Here is a 27,226-nt window from a genome sequence, read left to right as displayed (position 1 = left end):
ATTAGGTTGTTTTGGTTGTCAAAGCATGGCGAAGACCGTAGCCTTTACGTATTGTTATCGATATTTCAGTCGAAACAGTGAAGAACCGACCTCAAGCCGGTAGGAATGTTACATTTAGCTTGAATGACGATAAATGCTGTACAATCTGCTGGAATTCGGCAGTCAAGAAGCGACAAATACCTTGAGACTCAGGTATGTATTCACGACTTGTGTATTTTCAGATTTGTACGATGAACGTTGACAGTTGCCAGGTTCGACGTTCGTTCGTTCGTTCAGATCTAACCATAATGGGTACCCGGAGTGTGTAGCTAGTTAGAGTTTATTTTCCAGTGCGCTTCATCACAGCCAGTCTTGTTAGAGGCTGTAGAAAGACTGCAGTAAAGCTCTAAAGCGAACTTTACCAGTTCCATATCGAAACAAGATACAACGGTTGGCAATCTAACATTGGGGTTGAGAGATTGCCAGGAGCTACCTCAAGCAAGACGTACTACCTACGCTACACGAATAATTGTAGACAAAATTGTACATGTAGTGTTAAGCCAATTTTGAAGTATTTGCAACCAGGTAATCATACATTTGAATAACACAACTAATCCAATTCAGAGAATTTTTCACAATGTTTGCCAGAATTGGGTTTGGGTGATGAACATATAGTTCGGTACAAAACATTCAGCCTAGGTGAATGATTACGTAACTGTCAATTAACGCAACTGTCACAGTGTGTATATACCGTAAATATATTCCTGTCTTGAATCATAGACAGCTTCTCCACTGTCTTTGCTTGAATACATCCATTGTATAATGTACTTCGACAGAAACACAGCATAATATATCCTAACATGTGTATAGACTAGTTGTAGTATTTCAGGTGTTCAATTCTGTGAATCAGGCTTAGAAATGAATAACCAAACCACTACATTTATGTCAAGTTATGATTTAGTCAGCTGGGGTTAAACTTAAAATCAAAGAGCTGGCTGGCTGGAATCACAGACCTCGTCCTGCTTGCAGATGAATTAAGTCGGGATTTTTTTTAATGTATTTGAGAAAAAAATAATAAAATTGTGAAATCTCGCAAGAAATAGTGGATGCAGAAATTGACATCTTGAACTTAAAATATAAAAATGGTCTCTAATGGCTATACATCTGATGAAAAGACACCAATACCACATGCAGAGATCATATGAAAAACAATGGAAAACATAACTACCTGAACTAGACACTCATATATGAAAAAATATATATATAAAAGAAATTTTTAAAAAATCTACCAACCCCACATATTCAAAAATTGAGCATAATCGGAACCAATCAATTTTTTTTGTTAGGCCTAATGGCTGTACACCTGAAGGGAAGAAACCAATAACACAGAGACCATATTGAAAAAAAAATGGAAAAGATAACTACCTGAACTAGACACTCACATATGAAAAACAAATATGTAAAATTAATAAAATAAAAAATCTACCAACCCCCATCTAGTCTAAAATTGAGTGTAATCGGAACCACACAATTTTTTTTTGTTAGGCCTAATGGCTGTACATCTGACGAGAAGAAACCAATAACAGTTTACACAGAGACCATATGGAAAACAACGGAAAAGATAACTACCTGAACTAGACACTCACATATGAAAAACAAATATGTAAAAGAAATAAAACAAAAAATCTACCTTCCCCACTTATTCTAAAATTGAGTGCAATTGGAACCACATATTTTTTAGTTAGGGCTAAGCAGGAATATCATACACAGAACCTACTCTGGGGTGTGAATCCATATAGCATTGTCATAAACCACGCCCTCTTACAGTGGCATCCAAGACGCACTACCAAGAGGTTATTTCATTATTTCACGGTGTCGCAAAAGAAATAACAGCTCTTATTTGCGAGATTGTCATATGGGAAACAAACTATTTATTTTTCATGGCCACATCGATCTCTGTTAGTGTTACACATGAAAAAGTCATAATCAATCTATTGATGATCATTGCAATGCTAGTACCTTCGAAATCAATATATGAAATATTAGGTATTAAGACTGATTATTAATGAAGAGAAAACACAGAAAATTGTAAGTACAACATTACTTCAAGGTCATGCTAGGCCACAGACTTATTTGTATTAATGTGTGCTGATGAAGGCCAATTTAAAATATGAGAGTATTTTTTTCAAAATTTGTTTCTCATAACAAGATTTTCACAAATGAGTTTAAAGTGTTCAAAATGATAAAATACTGGCATGCTCTCACAAAATGATGTATATATAATATTGTAAAATCTTGCCACACAAGTCACTGTTTGAAGGAACCATTCTCAGTGTCATAGGAAAAAAATTAATATATTCTTATTAAAATTGTCATATGGATGAGGATTGGATATTTATTTTGGATTTTTAAGTTATAAAACAATTTTATCATGGCTTCCTACTCGAAAAATCAATGCGAAACTACATAGACCAGGTCTGTGTTTGTCACTCAATACATTGCAAAAAGCTAGTGTAAAAAGTATACGTACGATAACAAACATTTTACACATATTTTAATTTTTTGCCATTTATTGAGTTACAAACAAGGACTTGGCAGATGTTGTTTCACATTAATTTTTTTCAAGTAGGAAACCATTATAAAATTTCTTTATAAATTAAAAATCAAAAATAAATATCCAATCCTCATCCATATGACAACTTTAAAGCAAAAAGTCAGGATTTATTGAATTTTGAGAAACATAAATGAAAATGGTGTTACTCTAATACTTGCTTGGAGCTTTATGTATAACTGCAGTATAGTATTATCATTGCATTTTTCTGAAAAATAAATTTTGATAAACCATATAGCAAATGATATTACCATAACAATTTCCAGCATATAATGGTAATTACAATTTAGTAAAATTTGAAATGAAAGTCTGTCCCATCTCAATAGGTTGTCGACTGACAATAACTTTATTTTGTAAAACGGAGTGTTAAATACATAAGGATTATGGATACGATATCCTTGGTATCTATGGCAACATCTCAATCTATACTTTTGGAAAATTCTTGCAAAAATTGATTGAATGAATGAGTGAATAAATTGAATGGATTTATTTCTCCAGATAATAAAACCAAGTTTGCATATGTAAAGAACATACAAATGTATACAAATAAAATAGTTACCTGTATAAAGGGAATACAAAGAGCATGAACAAAAGGTTAGACATGTGTGTTATGATAACTTATCTGATGAACACCATGAAAATAGTTCAGTAGAACTAGCCGTGTCCATGGCCAATATTCAAAAATTTATATATATATATACAATGTAGTTCAGCTAACATCTGTATGCCTTGAACTCCACTCGTAGTGAAGAAGCAAACTAAAGCAATTTGTTTTATTTTATAGCTGACCATTCACATAGTCCCATTTTGATTAAAATCTGGTGTACGAATCAGCTAAATTACTCAACAAGGGCGCTCAGTAGAGTTCATACTTCCACCAACGCTATCTACGGTCGTTAACGCCAGGTGCACACTAGAGGAATCAACTGAGCAAAATTTCACTCGTGGCAATTTCCTCGTGCCGATTCCTCTTATGTGCTGGCAACTTTTAATGAGAATTTGGTCATTCGAGGCTGTAAGTCAAATATCTAGTATCTTTGATATTTTTGGGCTTATGTGAATGTGTGCACCTGAATGTAAGCATTCTGCTCACAACTTTCTCTTAAGAGTGCATGCATGGCAATGATATAGGTACATGTACAAAATGTTTGTGCCAGTCTAAAATACAGGTGAGTAACTTCTATGTCAATAACGATGGTATTTTCATGATTTTAGAAGACATATGCAAGGAAAAAATTCATGCGAAGCCAAAAATATCAAACCTGCTAGATATTTGGCTGACGGCCACAAATGATCAAATTCTCATTAAAAGTTGCCCACACACGAGAGGATTCGGTGCGAGGAAATTGCCACGAGTGAAATAGTAGGCGCCTGGCTTTAGTGAAGCCATGGTAAAATGAAATATCTAAAATTTAATAACTTGTACAATGCTTCATACAGGTGGTTTTCATACAGTGCATTCTATGCCATCAAGGTCATTATTTAATTAAAGCACATTTTTTAATTAAACTAACACTGACTTGTACACTTATTGATTTATGAGAATCAAATATTGGATGTAATTTGTAAATACCCATTGTAGTTTATAATTAAATTCAAAATTGTATTTTTAGTTATTATACTAACCTGGTATAGAACATAAAATGTGAACAGCCATGGCAGAGGTCAATAATTTAATCAAATTTACCATTTTAATTAAATTCGTAATTAAAATTTACACAACTTAATTTATAAAGCCTTGCACACACAAGAGGAATCAGCATGGCAATTTCCTTACACTGATTCCTCTCTGGTATGGACAACTTTTAGTGAGAATTTGGTCATTTGGTCGCGGAGCAGTAGTTGAACTTGCCTGGCTTAAAAGATTTGTATGTAGCTGAGGCAGAGAGACAACTTTTGAACAAGGATTCTTACCATTAATTGGAAGGTGATATTACTGAAGACATACATGTACAACATGTTATTATGAATACCGTTAACGCTTTTATATCGTCATGTGATTTTTTTCAAAACATCAGGATTGCACTTGTTTTACATGTTACTTTTACCTCAATAATGGGTACCATTAGTCAGCAGAGAAAGGTAAAACTTGTGTTCTGAATATCTTCTTGTATTTAACCAGCCTTTGTTTGGGCTATTACTGGGTGGTTCACCCTCCGTACAAATAAGCTGGTAAGCATAGTTCAAGCAAACACCAGATATTGTTGTAGGTTTTCATGTTCTTTACATGCTAACAGGTGCATAACTGCTTTGTACATTGTTGCCATTCTTCAAGTATGTAGTTGTCATGTGACCATCTGTCTTTGGCAGTTTGCCAAGGTGCAAGTGACTGGTGTCAGTTACAAGAATTTAAGTTAGTTGCTTATACTTATGGCTATGTTGTGTAGTTATATTCTTGTATGGATATGAAAATGAAACCTGACGTATGTGTGTTATTAAAGGAAATGAAATGTACAACACCTGTTGTTTTGGAAATTTCATCCCATGAAATCAGCAGTGGAGCCATGCAACTGTGGAATAGTGTTGTACCTGACTCGCATACATCTTGGAAGTATCACCAAGGGTGGTACTTCTTTGGTTTCCCAGAGAAATTGCCACAACTATGAATTTGTCACTGGTGAGAATATAAGCAATGGAAACACCCCTTATACAAAATGGAATAATATTGTGTTGGTTGTTATATATAGTGCTTTCCCACTCTGTGCCCAGAGTGCTTTACAATTATTACCCCTGGCACGGATCTACATCGGCACAATGGCCCTTTATATTTCCTCAACTCCTTGGGGAGCAGGGTGTCTTCTAGATCAATTTGACATGCTACTGACAGACACATTTCTAGTGACGCACCAAAATCTGATTTTCTCCAATCTCCTACTATGCAACCGCTATCCTACCATTTTCCCAAATTATACAGCTGGGTTGACTGAGGCACAATCATGGTTCAAATCTTGCCCAAGCACTTCAACCATTCAGAAACAAACAAGGCTTGAACCTGCATTCTGTAGATTCCAAGCCAACCTCTCTTTTACAACCATTTGACCATTATGACTCAAATATCTCAAAAGATTTCTCTCTAAACACGCTATGATCAATAAAGGTAATATACATAAAGCTTCAGTTTTGGAAGTTGTTTATTCCTAAACCTTCATCCAAATTTTTTCACCAAATGGGGTAAAACAGGATATGTATAAAAGTATCTAAAGTGTTCATACTTGACCAAAGTGCATTTACAAATGTTATCAGCACTCATTATTCTTGGGTCTGGTGTACAACCTTTCGAACTACACAACATTTTTTTAGTTTTAAAAATGCTGAGAAACGAAGAAAATATAAGTGGTGGCCATCCTAATCATGTTCCTGGGTTGATGGATGGGATGTCTTTCTGGTCCTAAAATAGAGTTTAATAAGTTAACTTTCCTTCATCGCATTCTTTATACCGGCATAAGACTACTTTCAGGAGAGTCACCTTTTATCATCAAAGCAGAGACAGAAAGTTAATAAATAATGAGCAGCTGAGCTACAGTGGTTGCATCTTACTCTCTGCTCACACCAGTCAGCACTTTTCATTATTGACCAGTATTTAGAAAATATACTTAACAATGAGTGTGGTTGTTTACATACAAATAAAGTCATGATTGCTAAGTAGCCAGAATGGTCAGCTTGGAATCTACAAGTTGCCTGTTTGAGCCTCTCTGCAGTTTGTTTCTGGAATCCTGTAGAGTCCTCAAGCATAACTTGAACCATGATTGTCCACTAGCTGTATATCTGGGAACCTGGTAGGACAGAGGTTGTTATGTGAATACTGTAATGCTATGTGTTTACAGCGGCTGCAGTGAAATGTATATGCTCGTTGGGAGTTTAGGAAGTATGAAGTAGTTGTGCTATAGGTCTATGCCAGGGGCCATAATTGTAAAATGCTTTGAGCTCAATTTAATGTGTGGGGAAGCACTACATACACATACAAAGCTAACATTATTATTGTTATTGTTGTACAGGTTGCATTCAGCTAAGGAATGTTAATAACTAATCAATATTCCTTTGATTGTAACCAGGGGAATCCAAGTTATAGGAGGGGGGGGGGGGCATCATAAAGATTTCTATGAGTGATACATTTAACATGTGATAACTGTAACCTAAATATTTGGAAGATTGATATTTAATGCATAAATAGTTAATTGTTGTCCAGTTGTGAATGCAAATGTGTGCAAATCTCTTCACATTTATGTTACTTTCTTTCTTGGGGAAAAAAATCATTAAGACAATAAGATGTAAAAAGAAATTATGGCCCATGGAGTCTGGCAGATGTTATTAATGTTTCAAAGTATAGTCTTCATAGAAAGACACACACAGAAGTCACTAGAGGGCCAAGCACCGCAGTGTACCCTTGTTCACTGAGATCACTTATGCCCTATTGTTCACTGTCAGTGATACAGACTCAGTGCTATCTGATTACACATCATTGTAGTCAATGGTCGCTTGATATTATTCATTGTCCTGGACCAATGACAGGTGAACTGTGTCACTTCAGATTAGTTTCAGCCACTGCGTTGTGATTTATCCTGGTTGCTATGGACTCTTGCAACGTCTGACCCTAAAGATCAAAATTGTCAGGTGTTTTTCAGTCCTACATATATACCATGAATTAACTGAGGTGTTTCCGAAATCTGAAGCTGGTACATCGGCATTTGTAGGAAGTACTATTATTTCAAGTCAAGGTCTGGTATTAATGTTTCATGAATGTACATTCAAGGTAAAGGGACGACAGTCCTTCATTTATATATTTTACAGCCATGTATTTTTAAACGTCATGTATATGGACTATCATGTATTATCTACAAGCTGTAGATATCGAGGTCATGATAATAAGATTTTAATTTGAGTTTGTTCTTAGACTTTTGTAACTAGTTGCTGTGACAACAAAGACTTGAATACAATAATCATAGTCAGGTATGGTTTGTGTAAACTGTTGTTGTTGTCACTCGACATAATCATATGACTGTAAATCAGTTCTATCTGGCAGTTAGTTTGATTTTCCAATTATTCTGTCGTTACATTCTATCAAGTAATTTCTTGATGATGATAATTTTAGGTGGAGATGGGAGGGGTGAGGGTGGGGGTGGGATGAGTAAGATAAACAATGTACATATTGAAATGACTTCCTGGCAACTACTGTACTGGAGTCGTTCATGGTCTCTGAGCTGTTTTATAATGAGAGCACACTTCTAGTCTAGTTGTGGTACATGCCTATAGCTATATAGATATATACAATGTATTCATTTCATAACCACTTCAATTGATGTAACATATGGAGGTCAAATACAAAGTGCACTCCAGGGTAAAACTTAACATCATTTACAACCATTATACTGTACATGTGTATCAGTATTTATGGATCCAACTGACATGTCTTGTCATGTAGATGTACTTTATTAGTTTCACAGGACATTTATGGTTTCATTGATGGATATAGGATTTAAACATACCATGATACTAGTACAATGTACTGTATATAGTATAATTGATTTAGCATATTAAAAGTGATCAGTATGTATGTGATGATTTACAGTGCTTTTCCCCAAAGCAAGTCAAAGCTATTAAATCAAGATCAGTGAGCCTGATCACAAGGTTTCATGTTGAGATAGACATCATAAATATAACACACAAACATCACTTACACTATGTGGGCTCTGTATTCAGTTAATGATATAAACAGTAACAGCATGCATACTATAGTACAACACAAGGTATGATCTGTTGACGTTCAAACAAAATCCATGGTCAGCAACCAGTGAAAGTCGGTGGAATCTTAAAGTTTATCACATGCTCTATTCCCATATTACATATGTACCTAAAAATGCAGTCACTATATTGAAACAGTTATCCTGTGTATTATTTTTTTATTTAAACTTTTAACAGATGCTACCAACTATTAGTATTTTTATTACATACATGTGATAAAATAAGCGAAATCTTTTTTACTAATTTTGCACTTGAATGTATAGTTAGTAGGATGGATCTTTTGAAAGAAAGTGTAAATTCGAAATGCATGAACAAATTCGAACTGAACAAAACAATAGAAAATTGTTGACTGCAAATATGATTTTGGGTGATTTTCCTAGTGCTCTGATAAGGGAAAAGAATGATAATTTTTTTTCCGTAAGGAAGAGATATATTTATGGGTGGAAGTCTGTGTGTCTGTCTGTCTGTCTGTGTCATCGTTTTCTCCATAACGGCTTGCTCAATTCAAACGAAATTTTGAAGACGTATTCCATAGGGTATTGGCAAGACGTGATTAGGTTTTGGTAAAAATCCTGTGTATATTAATGAGCAATGTATGTAATTAATGATTTTCGGTAATTAGGCTATATCTCAAGAATGCACACTTCAAATTCAATATAATTTGATACATGCATTTGCGATACCAAAGCACACTTGTCCTGAAAATATTATTGATGTAGCTTTTAGTTTTAATAAATTATTGGCATATTTTTGTAGGCCACTAAAAAGGGAAAAAAATATTTTCTCGTCAGGAAATGTTGTCTATTAAAAGTGGTACGACGATGCGCTTATTTTTTTTTTTACATTCTCAACAAATGTCACAGTACATGTTGTGGTTGGCCAGGAGATCACTAACAGCAATGAGGAAATAGCAATCAATGAGAAAAAATAACGTATTACATATGTTCTGTTGTATTCCAACAATTGTCTGTAGGAACGACAATCTCAAAACTTTGCCCTTACGGTTACATCTGGTATACATTGAGTACTAACAATTTCATGAGAACTACTTTTGTAAGCCTTAAATAAATCTGAGACTCATTAGGCCAAATAAAATAGATGTTGTGATTCCCCAAATCTAAACCTGCCTAGTTTTTAACTACAAATCTGAAAATTTCATATGTATATACAATGTAGTTAATAGGGCTAATTTTAAATCTCAAGTCATTGTCTCCACAATTGCAACATGTATTAAGCCAACATTTTCATGAATACAGTCCCCAAAACAAAACTGTTTTCAAAAATACAGTGACAAATTTCTTTCCTGTATATTCATAATACCGTAGTCAATACAGGAGATAAAATATCTGTAATACTCTCTAAAATGGCAGGTTCGTAGGCACTCTATGAATGTGTTACACGGTCAAAATCATGATCTAGCATAATGAGGATCACTTTAATCCAACCCTATTTATATGCAGAGTAGGCCTTTAACATAGAATATGCCTTGGTTATTTTGGGGTTTTGTGCATGTATACATGCATCCCCAGTGAACGGTCAACGATCACTTCCGGTATAAATATTAAAGTAAAATATTGTGAAAAGGGCATGAAAACAAGACATTTTTTAATTCAAGAGTATTGCAAAAATGAATGTCACTAACCCAAAGAATACATCAGTACTGACCATATTTATTTATTTTTCAAGAATTTTTTTTTGTGTGGCTCTTTACTCGGTTCTATTAAGTTTTACCATTCTATATTTTTTAATGAATATTTAATTATTTATAAAGAGTGTTATTTTTAACCTCATTTGATTCAATTCCTTCAATTATTTGCACAAAATACTACATTGAAATAAATAGATTAAAGTAATTTGTAGAATTCCATACTGTATGCATCAGTTGTAATTGAATACAGGAACTGTTACATATTGTGTGTCGCAGTAGATTTCTTAGCCTGAATGGTCCAGGCGTTCCTTCCGCTTACATAATGCACTCTCTCAAATATAGCGGACCAACAGCTGGACTTTTCAGACTAGATTTCTAAAGGTGTACATATACTCAATATGTTTTCGTAGAAGGTAAAATGAAAAAAGGGAAAAAAAGATGCAACGTTTGTTAAAAACTCACCTGCAGAGGTAAAGTCTCGTGACATTAGAATTTGTTAAAGTGTGCTTAGACTGTAACTTAGATACATGTCTCACCCACATTGGTCTGCTCTTCACGTTAAGGGTTGACCAATGAATGACAGCACACCAACTTGGCTTGCCATGTCTTATAATCTACTACCTGTATGTATTCAGTCATTATTTAGTATGTCAAATATGGCATCAAATACGCTCAAATAACGCGTTAACGCGACCTCTGTCCTGGTAAAAACTATGAGATGTTTTGAGGAAGGCAGGTAGATGTTATCTACTTCTATGCTCTAACAATAACACTGGTAAGGGAACCCTCGTAGAAGTATGGGGAAACTATATGAAAACATGGAACCCTGGTAAACTGACGGGAGAACTTTGATAATTTTGATAAATTCTCCTTGGAGGATTTATTATACAAACTATTAATAGCTATATAAGATGAAGTACATGTTTTTAAGAGACAATTGAAGAATAATGAACAGTGGACTGATTTCATAATAAATGCACATTTGTACTATAGCTAGGGAGTTATGGCTAGGGTGTTAAATAGTGTTAGACTCCCTAGCATACACTAGATTTGTATAATTGACCACAAGTAGCTTCTGTTGTACACATTGACACTCTCTTACCAAAACAGATCTAGTTGAGGGTGACTGTTAGCCTTGTAGTTCATTCCAGATTTACATGTTCAAACCTGTATACTTGTTCTTATCAAATTGATCTGATGTATGTAGTTGTTCAAGGAGCTCCAGGTCAATAATTGTGCCTCATAAAGACATGGTACAAATGTGGATAAATGCATCAATCATCATTATAAATCCACAGTTCGTATGTTGTAGCAACAAGTTTAAAAATTTAAACCCATATAGCTCTTACTGGGACCTGGCAACTAGTAATCCTTCAAAGACATTATCATCAAATTGTGTTCAGTATTTATTGTTTTTCTTGTAGCCAATGGCATTTAATTGACCAAATAAATCCTAACCCTTGTTGAGCTGTTTTCTGATGTTTAACATCTTTTGTGTTCTTTGTCATTCCTGTCATATACAGAGATTTCTATAGCTGCAATGTCAAATCTTGTTTACTCATACTTACTGTATGTTGGCAGTTACAATGATCCTTCCCTGGTGTTTAAGATCATATGTGTTGTACCTGTAACAGCTCAACCCACTAAAAAAATTTTAGTGGTCCAAGGTTATAGCTACAAGGGACGGTTGTTAGTGTTGTAATAAAAAATTTCAGGAGTTTTTAAAAATATATATATATTTGTACATTTATATTTGCAGTTATGATTCATTTCTCTGATTAAAATCATTTTATGTGGTTAACCCGTGGTAGCTACCTGCACTGTACCAGAGAGATTTATTAGTTTTATAATCAAATTTTTAAAATATAAATTGAATGTACATTACTTACAGTTTCAACCATTTTCTGGTGTTTGATCATTCTTGTATGGTTAACTAGTTGTAACAATGAAATAAACATTAATTCCCAAAATATCCGGTTCATTTTGTGACTAAATTGTACATTTGTTGTTATACGACAATTATTTTCTCAGTTGGTGTAAGACCAGGTTGTATATGTTGGTGTAATTGTTCAGTGGTAATAATGAGAAAGGTTTAAGATTTTGTACTCTAATTATCAGGTGTGCTTCATAGTAGTGATAGTTCTCTTGTCGAAAAATGCATATATGTATGTATGGTAAGCAGTAGTAAATGGGAGAGAGAGAGAGAGAGAGAGAGAGAGAGAGAGAGAGAGAGAGAGAGAGAGAGAGAGAGAGAGAGAGAGAGAGAGAGAGAGAGAGAGAGAGAGAGAGAGAGAGAGAGAGAGAGAGAGAGAGAGAGAGAGAGAGAGAGAGAGAGAGAGAGAGAGAGAGAGAGAGAGAGAGAGAGAGAGAGAGAGAGAGAGAGAGAGAGGGGGGGGGGGGGGGGGACAGACAGAGACAGACAGACAGATTGAGACAGAGACATAGAGACTAGCACAGAGATTTGGTTGTCTGGTTTAAAAATGTTGTTTGCCAGTAATACCAAGCCAATATATTGAGTCATATAGAGTAGTCTCTGGGTTAGAGAAACATAGACAATAAACAAGAGATATACATGTACATCATAAAAGGAGAGTGAGATGAGATAGAGAGATACGTGTACAAAGAGAAAGGGAGGACGGATACTTAAGATAATGAAGATGTTGCTTTCAATCTTACAAATTGTTTCCTTGTTTGTTTGTTGCAGGTAGTTCTTAGTAGGATGTAGTGTCATGGTAGTTAAACCTGAGTGACATTTTCAGCCAGTCAAGATGTGTGCAGCTCGATTTGCTCCATTTGGTACTGATATACAACCTAAGACTAAAGTGAAAATTGTTGGTGGAAGGCAAGTCTTGGTGAATGCAAACACACCACCTCAAAGGTAACTATGATATTTATAATACCATGTTGCCCCTGACAACCAAACACTGCAACCAGGTTTGCATGAGAACGTGAGTGTATGTAATCATGAAAATAAAAGATGAGAATAAAGTTCTATGCTGAACATTGCCTTGTCATCATGACAAAGTGAAGGCATGATATTGGTACAAAATGCACTTTGTAACATACCTGTATATATTTCCCTTAATATAATGGACTTGATGTTACTGAACTACAAAATATGTACTTTGTTGACTAGGTTGCAGTTTATTAAAGAGAAGAATCACATCATTTTGTGTATCATTTTTCCTTCTTTCTGCACATATCATTTTGTCCTCATTTGTATATTCAGTGAATGAGGCCAATACCTACATGTAACACATGTAACATGTTGAAATATGAAAACCCATGAGATGCGAAACTAGTTGAAGATTCATGCTGTGTTTGTACTCATTTACTTCTGAATATGGCAAATGAAATATGTTCTGCCACCTCTTAGTCTTAGATCAAATCTTAAACAGATTGATCAGTTTGTGTCTAGTTTTGTTTAATTTATTATGTATTTGATGTATCATTATAAGTTAACAGAATGCAATGACAAGATTATTGTGAAAACCCTACATACATGTGTACTTCAGTATTTGCAATTATGTTCACTGTTTTTCCATTGTACTTTCACTCAAAGTATGGCTGCAAAACAAAACATTACAAATTACATCATGTGTGTATTCTGCCATGATCTTGTCATAGGCCTCAGTCAAGTCTAACATGCCTTCCTGCACTAGTTTCTAAACAATTCTGTCAAAAAGTGGAATATGTCCTGAGTCCATATTTCCAGAATTTCATTTTTATGCAATATGTTTTACAACAAATTATATGAAATATGGACGATGATATTAAAGTAAATGAACACAACAGAAAGTCAACTTAAAATATAAGGTCATTTGAAAAATTTCATAGTGCATGTAAATATATCTCCTACATTTGAGCATAACATGTATGTTATGGGGCCTCTTGTATCAGTGAAACATGTCTAGCAAAAGTTGTGCTTCACTTGTTACGAATGGCTGTCTAAAAGATTCGTATATAAGACATACAATCACCTGTATGTCTGTGATATGAATAATAGATCTGTGCATCCTGTACATTTCTAGTATATGGTTAATCCGACTCTCAACATAGCATGACCAAAAGTTTTATTGCCTGCGTGGAACGTTTGATCTGTTCTGATTAATAGGTTTTGTTGAACCGATCAATAATCTTTGTCGAAACGTTAGTTTGCTTGTACTACCAATCAGCAGTGTTGCAGCAATGATGTAGATGGTACGCCTACTCATCATTCTTTTACAATGTTGCCGCCATGACTTCTGATGTGGAAGATAACATCATATTATATTTGAACTAATACTGTACTATAGAGACTGTTTTAACAAATATTCACATCCAATATCGATGATTATACCATATTCAAGCTACGTTATTGTCTTTGAACTAAAAATATTGATTATATACTCTGGTTGTTCTATGTCACAGCAACCCTTGTCTACATCACTGGTTCTGCAGCGCTCAAAATATGAGTCAAAATATTCCAAATTGTCGTTATTTTTCATTATTTTTCATACCTTATGCTCAAGGAGGTATATTTATATTATTCCCCAAATATTTTACTTCATTCAGCCAGAAAATACTCATGACTATACAATTAATAATATTTATTTTTCTATACCGTAAATCCATAAAATGCTTTTAACGGTTCACAAAGCTAAAAAAAAGAAAAAGCACTTGACATTAAAACAACTCTTGATTTATCTTAAAAGACAATTAATTAAAAGCTTTACGGAAACGATGCGTTTTTAAACTTTTCTTAAAACAATCAACGGTATTACACATTCTAATCCCAGCTAGATTGTTTGTTCTACTCATCTAGTGACTCGTAGTGAAAAGGTCCCCTTAGGTCACTCATATATTCCTTGGCTGAATGAAAATATAATTAGGGTATAATATCTAATTACAGGCACTATTGAAGGTTTGTTTGAGACACCAGTGGTATTGTCATTCATAGGGTTTTGTTTGGCAATCTTTCAAGCACAGATCCAAGGTCTTGTTACAAGACTAATGAATACATACTTGTACATCATCACTGCAATGTCGCATACAGGTACAGGTAAAACAAGCTAACGGAGTGCAACAATGATTCAATCTGGTGATTGGAACAGGCACAGCATTACTCATAGTTGACATGTTGTTCATACTGTACTCTCAGTATTAAATCGCCCAAAATATTGAAAGACACAAGATTTGAATCTAAACTTTTCATCCTTGATATTTTTTCAGTTCTGATAGTGAATCCACAGCACCAACACCTATTAGCAGACAAGACAGTCCTAATATCTTAACACAGCCTAATTTTAAACACTATGACACATTTGGTTCTCATTCTGGCTACAATACTCCAACACAGGTAAGTTAATGTTGCATCTTTTAAAATGAAATTCAAGTCAAACTTTGTGAAAAAAAAAAGCCAACTGAGATGTGAAACTAGTTGAAAATTTAAGCAATCCAAGTCAAACTTTGTGAAAAAGCCAGCTGAGGTATGAAACTAGTTGAAAATCTGAGCCATTTTTTGTATGCTTTTCTTCTGATGTTAAAGATGTGATATAATTTATTTTGATTGTTTACAGCATGACAGAACCAGAAAGATACCCTCTCAAAGTGCAGATGCTGATAAATTTAACTCGCAGGTCCATGGTTCACATAACAGAAATGGATTCCCAGGTGGACCAAGGTAATGGCTGTCAGATATCATACTACTGTGGAAAACTTGCTATCAACTTTTGTTGTTCAGTGTGGAAGATTTCACGAATTGGTGACAGTGGTGCTTTGGTTATAGAATTATAATCAAGATAATGTAAACATTGAACGAGGTTGAATGTGCAGCCACTTTTGAATTTGAATTTATTTCCACCAGAAACATAAAATGATAACAATACAAACAAGAAAATATCATTAATTAATAAGAACATGTTCTAGTGAGGACCATGGGAATAGTTCACTTGAAACTAATATTAAGAGAAGTAACAATAATACAAACATAAACTAAAGAATGGTGACCGATCTTCACCATTATGGCGTATAAATGTTAAATAAACGATAGATAAATAATCAAATAGACATACTTATTTACATTTGTATACAAAATATTACAAATGAAGAATAGTAAACAAAGAAAAACTTCAAAGCTTACTACCAGAAACACCGACCTACTCTGAGTTGAAATTACATCAGTGGTAGCTTTTTGATAGTTGATCTACCATTGTCATAGTCTGCCGATAAAATAGCCATGTTCACATGGTAAAAAATATGTTTTTAGCAGAGCAGAGTGCAGTATGGTAAATTGTTATATAGGAACGTACATTGAGTATGGATATTATTGTCATGGCATGCTGTAAGAGATAACTTCACTTCCTAGTTGTTGACAGTAGAGTTTTCACTTCTAATAAATATATAGGGTAGAATTACCTAAAGTGATAGTATAAAATTATGTAGATCAAGTAGCTAGACGATTTCAGTTTTAATAAATAGAATGAGCTTTAACAATATCCTGCCTGAGATTTACTGAAATCTCCTGTATAAAAGAAAGCTTATCCTGGTAATATCTTTGGAATTTCTTCAATATAGAACTGTAAATTCCACAACTGAGCTAGTATAAGTAACCCACTTTACTGTCTTATTTCTTAGATTTCATTGTACATTGTTTTTATCCACTATAGTACATGTGTATAGGGGTCTTTTTGCATATAACTGAGACTGCATTTACACGATGCAGCATTTTCAAGTGAAACGCAACCATTTTGTTGAAGTTGCAAAGACAAAATGCGCATGAAAATGTAAAGATTTGAAAATACTACCGAAAGTGGATTGTTTCAAAAAGAAAATGGAGTCTGTGTAAACAAGCAAAAATGGAGAGATTCCAAAACAGTTGTGTAAACAATTGAAAAACGCAACAATTGCAAAACGCATATACATACCTTTGACCTCAGGGATGACCCCATAGGTAATGTACTTACACACATGCCATTGTAGAATCATTTTCACTTTATTCTGTATTTGGTCTATCTGTGTACGGTCAAAAATATGTGTAGTCTTATCATGTAATATGTAAACACATGAATAGGAAACACATGAATAGGAAAACAATATTATTGAATCTTGTCTGAAAATGTCATCATGTAAACATAGACTAAATATCATTTTTTACATTCTTTGACAGTGTCTTGCCACCAATCAAGAGTCAGATAAAATCAAACCCTCTGTCATGGCCCGATGATGATGTCGACGACCACCAACCAAATACCAATAGAGGTCAAGGGGAAGTTTACCACAAGCCGGAGCCACGACGCAGATCTCCTCCCCCTTCACCGGAACCGTTACCTCACCTAGGAAAATCCAACTATTCTATGACAAATCAATTGAAGGACCTATTATTAGGCTATGATTCATATTCATTCCAGGACATGTACACAGATGCAACAGAATTTGACACTAGATTGACTGGTTTTATTAACCAGCCACAGATGAACATGCTCTGTTTGCGGCATCGATTACCGATTGATTCCTCAATGTTGAGGATCTTGTTTTCCAGTTTTGCAAAGGAGGACAATCCGGATTTAGTGGACTATGAAAAACTGATCAAGTACCTTGCACGGGCACAACTTGGATCCACGGATAAAGCGAATACATTATTAGACGATGTAGTCAACAGGTAAGATAATAAACCAGATTCTCTGATTCTGATTCTGATTCTGAATCTGGTTCCATGAATCTGATTCTGAATCTAGTTCTGTGATTATGATTCAGCTTCTGTAATTCATTTTGTCATTCTGAATCTGATAGAGTGTTTATGATTCTTACTCTGTGTTTCTGAATCGACATTCCATGATTATGAATCTGATTCTGTTCCTGAACCTGGGATTTGTAATTCTTACTATGATACTCATTCTGAATCTGATGCTGAACCTGGTTTTGTGATTTCGTGATTCCACTTCAGATTCTCTCCTGATTCTTAATCTGTGGCTTGTGATTCTTTCTCTGATTCTGATTCTGATTCCAATGTTACATTTTCACAATCTTAAGGATCATAGATAGTGCGACTGCACTGAGTTATCTAAAACACAACTAAAAACTTGCGTGTATTTTCTAGATTTATGGAAACAAAGGATGATCCAGTTGATAAAGGCTCTACGTTAGAGAAACATATTGCAATGACAATGAATAGGTTGGATTATGAGGAACCTAAACAAAACAAAGAAAACCAGACAAAACCAGATATTAGTCCTCGGAAACAAAAACCACCAGAATACCACCGTCCACAGGAACACCACCAACCAAGGAAAAAGAGATCAGCTCAAGGGTATGTACAGTTTTGTTTTCAGTTTTTGTCTTGGCCACAAGTGTACAAGTTTGTACATGTATATCTGCAGGAGATATATATATAGACTAGTAAGATATACTGTGTCATTCTGGGGGGTCAATGGTCTTCCGATGCCCAAAAACATAACATGCATGGTGTGTCTTACAAACTGCAGTCAAGTGACTACACACAACGCTCTCCCCAGTCTTTGGTCCGTCAGTTAAAGAGACGTAAACTGAGTTCGTATGTTTTTGGAAGTAATTTTACTGCATGTTAACCTTAAAGGTACCTATCAGTATACCTGCTATAAAGCCAATTTGACACGCCACTGACGTACACAATTTTTAGTGACGCACCAAAATTTGGTGTTCCCTATCTCTGACTATATGTGTTGACTCACAAGAAATGCCAGTTTTTCTCATTTTGACTCACAACAACCAAATCTGGCTATCATTAGAGGGCACCCTGGTACCTATGGTATTAGACTTACTATTACAGTATACTTAAACATCACTTGTAATTGACAAAGCTCAAACCTGGTATCCTGACCTAAACAACATAATTTAGTAATAGTATACATGTACCTAAATGTCAAGGGAACCCCTGTCATATCAACAACTGTACTGACAACACAAGAATATAATCTTGAATGCCACGGAAGGCATACATTTTTTAACATGATATTTGTTTAATCATTTCCACCTTAGTTGCCAAAAAATCTATCAACTCAGCTAGTGCCACTGAACTTCACAAAGTACATGACTGTTACAGCATAATGTGAAAGAAAAGTCCAAAAGATAAAAGTATTCATTTCAGGTATTGCAGTTGTATGACTATTATGTACCAGAAGAATAACTGTCATTTACAAAATTAACTTGGACATGAAAAAATTGTCTCGTACATAGAAGTATATGGAGGGGTGTGGCACAAGGAATACACAGATGTACACATTTGGTGATGTGTTTAAATATCACACCATATAACCTCCAATGCAAAAAAGTAGTACCCAAACACGTTCATGTACACACACACACACACACACACACACACACACACACACACACACACACACACACACACACACACACACACACACACACACACACACACACACACACACACACACACACACACACACACACACACACACACACACACAGAAACAAGCCTGGATTGGCATGTACTAATTCTGCTGCTGAAGGTGTTTTGGTAAATGTACTGTCTTCTTCTGTGCTTCATTCATTCATTGAATTCTATGCTGCCTGTTTTTATTTGTGCTGCCCTTCTAACAAAGGGATGGAGCTGATGATGAACAGGAAAAACCAGTAGTAAGGAAGTAAGTGTGTACTCTTTAAACGGTGTCCAAATCTCACCACCCCAAACCTGGTGATAAAACTCCAATTACATTGTGTATTAAGGTATTGGTGTGTTCAGTATTAACTATAAATGCATGTTCATTGACATAAACATATTTATCCATTGCTGTTGTCATCATTTTGATAGACTCTAAAATATAAAATGATGTTATCACTGTTCAGATATTCTGCACTGCACAAATACTCAAGTTTTACAGGAATTTGGGTTGAGCAGAATAGACAATCCAGCAAAAGATAGGAAAGGAAATCCAAAATGAAATTAGTATGTCACAGTATGTGTACGTAAATGTTAGCATTCAAAGTAGATCAGATCCACTTAGCATTTAAGCTTTCCCTCCACACAGCCTGCAAACTCAGTCATTCTAATTTAGTATTTTCCATGGACACCGTGCATAGAAGCTGATTGGTTGAATAAGTCACCTGATGCCTGCCTATGATATGTTAAGTGTCAACTTGCCCGGATTCGACCTTGGGGGCAGTATACAGAAGTGTGACCTTTGTTCAATAACCTTGAACGTCAACATGTGATACCCTATTTCTATGCTGATTTTTCCACTCATTTAACAACTTTTACAGATAGTGAATGGCAAAAATACTAAATTTGAAATAATGAGTTCATAGGCTGTGGAGATCTCGAGAGAACGTTTGCCAGATTGACCATCTAGTCATCTACAACTTAGGCTAGGGTAGTATGGTGTGGTGTAGATTGTCAGAGCACCAACCTTTTTTTTTTTAAAGTCTATCAAAATGATCACGACTATCACCAAACTAAAACAATAACAGTGCATTGTGGGTATTGACGTAAGTGTGTTTATGATATTAGCATGAAATGTAAAACATTTTTACTCAAGAACAAGTGAAATGTAATCTGCGTAAAGTATTGTCCTTGTAAAATTTGTTAGAAATTGTAACCACTGTATAATTTTGCAAGTTGAATTAATCTGTCAACTCTTGTTTTGTAAAGCCTTGTGGTTGGATTTTGTAAGGAAGTCTGTCACTGGTTGAAATTTTGCACAAAAGTCTGTCCACTATAAATATTGTATTTTCTGTAAGGTTTGTCCATTGTTATGTATTCTTAAAGAAAATATGTCCACTGTTGTACAAAAATCTGTCTCCATATTGTATATCTTGTAAACAGTGCTGTGTCTGTATTGTAAATCTTTTTAAATGGACCTATTTTGTGTGAAAGTCTGTCCTTACTTTTATTTAGTTGTTCAACAGATTGTCCAGTCAGAATTCATGTCAGAATGATTCTTACAGGAAAGGAATAGAATATCTAGTTTGTGTTGAATATGTAACAATTTAAAAACTGGGGAAAACAGCTGTTTCTGTTATTACAAAAGGACTGGGAACACACTTTTGCACTCCAAAGTGTGGACAGAGTTTCAAGGAAATTGTCTTAGGAAGTGCTTTCAAATTCTACCTTAAAGTGTATGAATGTACCCACTTTTTCAGCGTCTGTCTGTGTGTGTGTGTGTGTGTGTGTGTGTGTGTGTGTGTGTGTATGTATGTAGGTATGTGTGTGTGCATGCATGCATTTATGTATGTATGTATGTATGCATGTGTATGTGTGTATGTATGTATTGTATGTATGTATGTATGTATGTATGTATGTCGGTTTGTCTGTGTGTGTGTGTGTGTGTGTTCGGTGTGTGTGTGTGTGTGTGTGTGTGTGTGTGTGTGTGTGTTAAGATGATATTCAACATTTGTTTGAAATTCCATTTTGCATAAGATGACATTTGCATATTATGTGGGTTACATCTGCTAACATATCTACCGACTTCATCAACTAATTATATTCATTCAAACAAAATCTGCCAATCAACAATATTTTCATCAAATTTAACCATGTATTTCAACTATGATGTCAAGTTTACAAGACATGACCTATAAAGTCAATGTCAATGTAGGATTAGATTTTGGTTCAATAAAAAGTTATGTGGCAGTGATATTGAAACAGTTGGTTCTGAACAAAACTGTGGTCGTGCTCTGCTGATACGATAATAGTAATCCAAGAATCCAAGACTGTGAGATTCCAACATTGGGGTAATATCCATATGGTACTTACAGTTTGTTTACGGAGTAAGTGATTTTAACAACAAAATGAAACAGATTTTTGAGAATACTGTAATATCAAACTTTAAAAAAACAAGGAAAGTTGTTTCCCCTCGTAACTCATAACAACATGTAAACAAAGATTTGAATCTTGTTTCCATGACTACAAGTGTTTCATGTGACCTGGGCATGCGTTTTATTGAGCTTTTAACCATGATTTAGTATAAGCCTAGCATGCCTGAAAAAAAAATATGACTGAAGGGCATCACTAACATGAAAAAAAGTAATGTATATTTCACATTGGAACTTCATCATATACGAAAAGATAATGCATAGTGCATTTGTAGATGTCGTCCTGATTTACACTAGGCATGATGTGTGTTTCTGTCATGGTATCACCCTACTGACTTCATCTCTGTTAAACAGTGTGACACTAACCACAAATAACAACCAACACCACTGAGATACAGTACACAAATCGTACAGGGGAGCTATACTGTGTAAAAACTATGATTGGTCTAATGTTTGTACTGCTTGTTGTCTAGGCAACCAATCAAGGTGTTCTCTGACAGAGAAGATGCCAAGCTGCTGATGTTGATAGAGCAGCAATGCATGCAGGGAAAGGAAGAAAAGATGGACATTGATGCCATGACAAGAACATTTACCGAAATGGACAGATCAAGATATGGCACTGTCTCTCAGAAACAGGTAAAACAAAGTAAATATATAGAAGGAGAAATGTGACACTAGAGGGCGCTAGTCTGGGTTCAGCCTATAACTTGTTGTAAGGGTATGAGTACACACTTCAAATTCATGTTCCACACACATTTTAATGCAATACTTTGTAATACTTTAAACAAGAAAGCAAGTTTTCTGAGAGTAATAATGACAGAGGGGTGAAATATTCACAGAAGATTGCATTACAGATTAGAATGTTTCTGTTCTCTTTTTTTGCATAGATCAAAGAAGCCTGTTTTAAGCACAGAGTGCCTGTACAAGGATCAATAATGGAGAAACTGCTTCAACGATGTGACCTTGGTGATGGTCAATACAGGTGAGTATCTGGGGGGAGGGGAGGGGAGGGGTTGCTACTCCAAATCAGCCCTTTGTCATTGGGTTGTCTAACCCGTGGTTTTAAAACTGAGTTCATTCTACACTGTTGTTTATTTTGTTTGACATAAAATTGGGGTCACAGAAGGGGGCTGCATTATATCCACAATTCATCATTTCTCACTAATTCTCGAGGAAGCAATCTTCTAAAAACCTGTATGATCTAAAATGGGGTCTTGGTTTGGTAGCAATTGCTGCACACCCCAATAAGAGAGCCAGTCACTTGGATCAAATTTGTTTGAATAATAATTTAAATTCTGATATCATATGTATCATAGCTAAGGAGTTATTAGGGAAATTTAACCATTTCAGAGTAGTTTTTTGTGTATTTATTGGGCCTTGGATTACATGTTTTTACTTGTAATTTTAAATCACATCAAATATTATTAGACATTGTTCCCCAATAATTTTCTTCATTCAGCCAAGGAAAATATACTTGACCTAAGGGGCCTTAATGAGGAGTATTGACAAAATCCTAAGGTCATGGAGTATTTTTTGGTTGAATGAAAAAATAATATTGGTCAATAAAATAATTATACCTCCTCAAGCATAATTTATAAAAAAGCAGGAAAAAATAATGGTGATTTGAAATGCTAATGCATAGACACTGGTTGTCATGATGTAGAATGACCAGGGTGTATAATCCATATTTTCTGTTCAAAGATAATAACTTGGCTTGTGTATGTTAAAATAAACTGGATTTGATGAACGCCATTCAAAAATGAAATCTTATTTTGTGCTTAATCAGTATCATGATTACTCAATTTTTTTTTTATTTTTTCATCGTCAGTTGGGTGAATTTTGTTGAATTTTTGGAGAGAGTTCAACCCATTAATATGACATTGGAATTGTCACCAAGAAGCAAAGCTGTTGCAGCAGACCCAGAGAGACCGGGTACATGGCCTAAGAAAGAACGTAAACCTAGGGAGCCCAGAAGGAATCCCCTAATTCCTGGTACACCACCTGAGCCAGCTGCACCACCATGGGAGACAAGAAAACCACTAGCTGTAAGTTGTAGCCAAATGTGATTAGTATTAATTCTCACTTCTAGGTATGTGTTAGAAGTGCAACTTATGACAACTATTTGTATCTACCGGTATATATTAAAGTGGCCATATGGATGAGAATTGGGTATTTATTTTGCAGTTTTAATTTGTAGAAACAACACTCTTGTGTTTTCTAAAGAGAATGTGAAACAGCATTGACAAAGTCCGTGTTTCTAGCTTCAATGATCAATTGAAATAAGGTGAAAAGTGATATTTTGTAATATATTGAACTAGAATCATGAACTTGGATGATGCTGTTTCACTTTCTTTTTTCCAAGTAGGAAAACATAGTAGAATTGTTTTGTAAATTAAAAATTACAAATAAATACCAATTTTTCATCCATATGGTCACTTTAATTAACATATACATAAACTGTATCTGGTGTGGTCTGTACTTTGATATATTTCTCTAACTTCTAAGTGACAATAAAATCTTAGCCAAAAATGTTAAACTTTTGCTTGCTTGCACCAAATGTTGATGTTTTGGAATTGTAAGTTTGAAGAGCAAATATGGCATTGCTAGCAAGTTTTACATGATGAATTACAAGGAAACGTTTGAATGGCAGTAAAATCTGAATGTATGATATTTTAAAACAAAACATCAGTTTAGTCTTTATATAGCCAGGATGACCATTACTAGCTTAAAAATCCAATCTGTGCAATTATCAAATAAAAAAATTTCCAAACACAAGTTCTCTTCGACTTCTTCCACTTCAGATTGAGAAACAGACATGTTTCAAAACAAATTACTTGTTCTTCTTCAGTGTCTAATTGGATCTGACAGAATGATCCAAATTTGCTGGAGGTGTTGAGTAAACTGGAGGTGTGAAAAGGTTTGCTGAAACAAATTTCACTGAGTCAAAACATATGATAGTGAAATTGACAGATTAGAAACTGGGCTATCTTGTGTCAAGTCCACTTTGTTAGAAACAATATTTCATTCTAAATTTTGATTATTCTTTATAAACAGAGGCTTGGCAGGAAGAACCGTAGTCCATCACCAGAGTTAGAACTACAGCATATCAGAGAGACGCCATCACCCACCAAAACAGATAACGACCCTATACCTGTACAACAGCAACAGTACAACATTAGCGATGGAAGTTACCAGGCTTCACAACTCAAAGCATTAGCTAAACAACAAGAAGATAAACGCATCAAAGATATGCAGAAGAAAGCAGCTAAGGATGCTGCATCAGAGAAAGATCAGACGTGGTTCCAGAGATTTATGCATCTAGCACAGGGACTTTATAATGCTGATAGCACCAATTCAGGTATTTATGATCATTGTACAGTAACCCTTAAGATGCCATAGACTTTTCATGCAAAAAGACTCCCTATGCCAAGGCCTTTTTTCTACTACAGAGTAGAACCTTACCTACTCTACAATAGGGAACTTGCAAACCCGCCATGTTGAATGTTGCATCATGGGAAATGTGATAATAAATACTAATCAATTAGTATTGTAAACAGTGTTGATACATTGTTTGTAACCACAAGTAATCAATTCACAATTACGCTGCGCCGGCCATTGGTGGAGGTTTGTTTTATCAGTAGCTCCAGATTAGGTATTACGACAACCACAGATAATCCCATAGTCCTTTGCATCTGAGCATACAAGTTCCCTATTATCAAGAGTCATTTCATCACATACATTGTGTGCAATTGCTGAGAAACATCAATTTATTATTCACTGAAAGTCCTTGCTATGGACATGCAGTGTCTCAAGTAACACAGACACATGTGTGGTATAGCTGAGCATATATACATGTTTGTTTGTGATTGTTTATTTGAAGGTCATATGTAGTTTGGTGATGGATTTATGTTTAATTTCCTACAATGCACCATTCAAGATGGCAGATTTCAAAATTTGGAATCTTATGGTAATAAGTATGTTCAGGAAGGGAAGGGGTGCAGAGGTCCATATATAAAAGGGGTCTGATTAGTCAATACAGTATGAACTTTTCGACAAATGAAACTTGAGAGTAATGTTTTCTTTTCTCCTCAGGTTACTTAGAGAGAAGAGAAATTGGAAGACTTATCAACAACTATAATCTCATATATCAGCTCAATATTGACACTTCTCACATCGATAAAGCCGTCGCCACATGTTCTCGCTCCGATGGACAGGTGGCCATAGAACCGTTGCTAGAAACTCTTCGACTGAAGTCTAATTAACCGTATGTTGAGACAGGGTTTTTGAGGTTTGGCAGATTCACCACTTGGTTTTAGTCAATATTATTAACAGTTATTAATAAACATATAGTTAATGTTACTAAAATGCTATGAAGTAGACGATAGTTTCACGCTTGCTGTAATTTACCATATCTAAGACAAATTGTCATAAAACCATCTCTTTGCGGCAATGATACAACCGGTATTGCTACAATTTTTCGTTGCATCAGCGAAAAAAGTGTGCTCTTGCTTGCAAGTACTGTCACAAACCCAAGATTTTAGATTGTAAATTTGCGCATTTTCAACTACATTTCAGTAAGTTCTGGACATCATATCTTAAAAATATTAATAACAAGCATCAGAGTGTACATACATTTCATTTGAAATAGTTCATTAGTAACTTTGTACGATTTATTTATTTTGAAAACTTCTGTGCTCGTATGTGCAATTGAGATAAACTTACACTTGAATTCAAATTTCTCGTCCATCCAGTTTTTTTGTGCGGTGTAGAATTGTTTTGATGATTTTCAGAAGTCTAAATATAGGTTGAAAAAATATGCAAATTAGCTCATTATTATGTAAATGTATGGATACCAGTAGGTTGAAAATCTCCTTGATCTTATCCAAATGTCAATATTTTAGAGTGACATATATTTTCTCATGTTAGTGTAAATTTTTTATACTGTTTAGAAATTATTGTTTGACATTGAATCCGTCCAACTTTCTGTTATACGAAAACTAAACAGAAAAACAAAATATCTAGTTTTAGAGTTTGTGGAAATGTGTATGTACATTGTATTTAATATTGATTTTCATTTCTTTTATTTTATTTCGTGTTTGTTTGGTTTGTGTTAATTTCTCTACTCTAATCATTTTATAGACCAGCTCTTACCGCAGCATTGGTAGCTAGCTAGCTTTGGTGTAGATTTACTAACAGGGCAACAGCAACAGCAAAACTACACAATGATCACCACGCACATTTTCATTCAACATTCCATACAGTAAAGTAACAATTGTGTGCACCCTAATTTTGCTGCATATACCATTGTATGAAGAAATAGGGGAATTGCAAGTTAAATCTTCATGAAAATCCATGCAACTAGGGGGTTGACAACTGGCTCTTTTATTCATGGAACTAGGGAGTTGCCAGTAAGCTTGATACAGGGACCTAGGGGTTCCCAACTTGTTACTGTAAGTTGA

The 27,226-nt window shown here is 34.9% G+C and overlaps 1 protein-coding gene across 1 annotated transcript; it reads left to right on the top strand.

The window, feature by feature from the left end:
- Window positions 1–29: 29 nt before the first annotated feature.
- On the top strand, window positions 30–26,484 carry LOC144436671 (uncharacterized). Its single transcript, XM_078125513.1, has 12 exons — window positions 30–192; window positions 12,682–12,855; window positions 15,189–15,315; window positions 15,536–15,639; window positions 17,125–17,616; window positions 18,055–18,264; window positions 19,559–19,600; window positions 22,241–22,403; window positions 22,655–22,749; window positions 23,596–23,812; window positions 24,822–25,125; window positions 25,860–26,484. The coding sequence occupies exons 2-12, from the start codon at window positions 12,746–12,748 to the stop codon at window positions 26,027–26,029; spliced, it is 2,034 nt and encodes a 677-aa protein (XP_077981639.1). The 5' UTR covers window positions 30–192; window positions 12,682–12,745; the 3' UTR covers window positions 26,030–26,484.
- Window positions 26,485–27,226: the final 742 nt, after the last annotated feature.

The sequence above is a fragment of the Glandiceps talaboti genome, chromosome 6 (genome assembly GCF_964340395.1).
Source record: "Glandiceps talaboti chromosome 6, keGlaTala1.1, whole genome shotgun sequence".
In the NCBI taxonomy this organism is placed as follows: domain Eukaryota; kingdom Metazoa; phylum Hemichordata; class Enteropneusta; family Spengelidae; genus Glandiceps; species Glandiceps talaboti.
The sequence above is the reverse complement of the archived record's forward strand: the minus strand, read 5'-3'. Positions and strand labels throughout refer to the sequence as shown.

Excerpts from the sequence above, each read along its gene's own strand:
- LOC144436671 (XM_078125513.1), top strand. The coding sequence starts at position 12,746 with ATGTGTGCAGCTCGATTTGCTCCATTTGGTACTGATATACAACCTAAG. Across the intron at positions 15,316-15,535 it reads GCTACAATACTCCAACACAG|CATGACAGAACCAGAAAGAT; the intron begins GTAAGTTAATGT and ends GATTGTTTACAG. Across the intron at positions 23,813-24,821 it reads AGACAAGAAAACCACTAGCT|AGGCTTGGCAGGAAGAACCG; the intron begins GTAAGTTGTAGC and ends CTTTATAAACAG.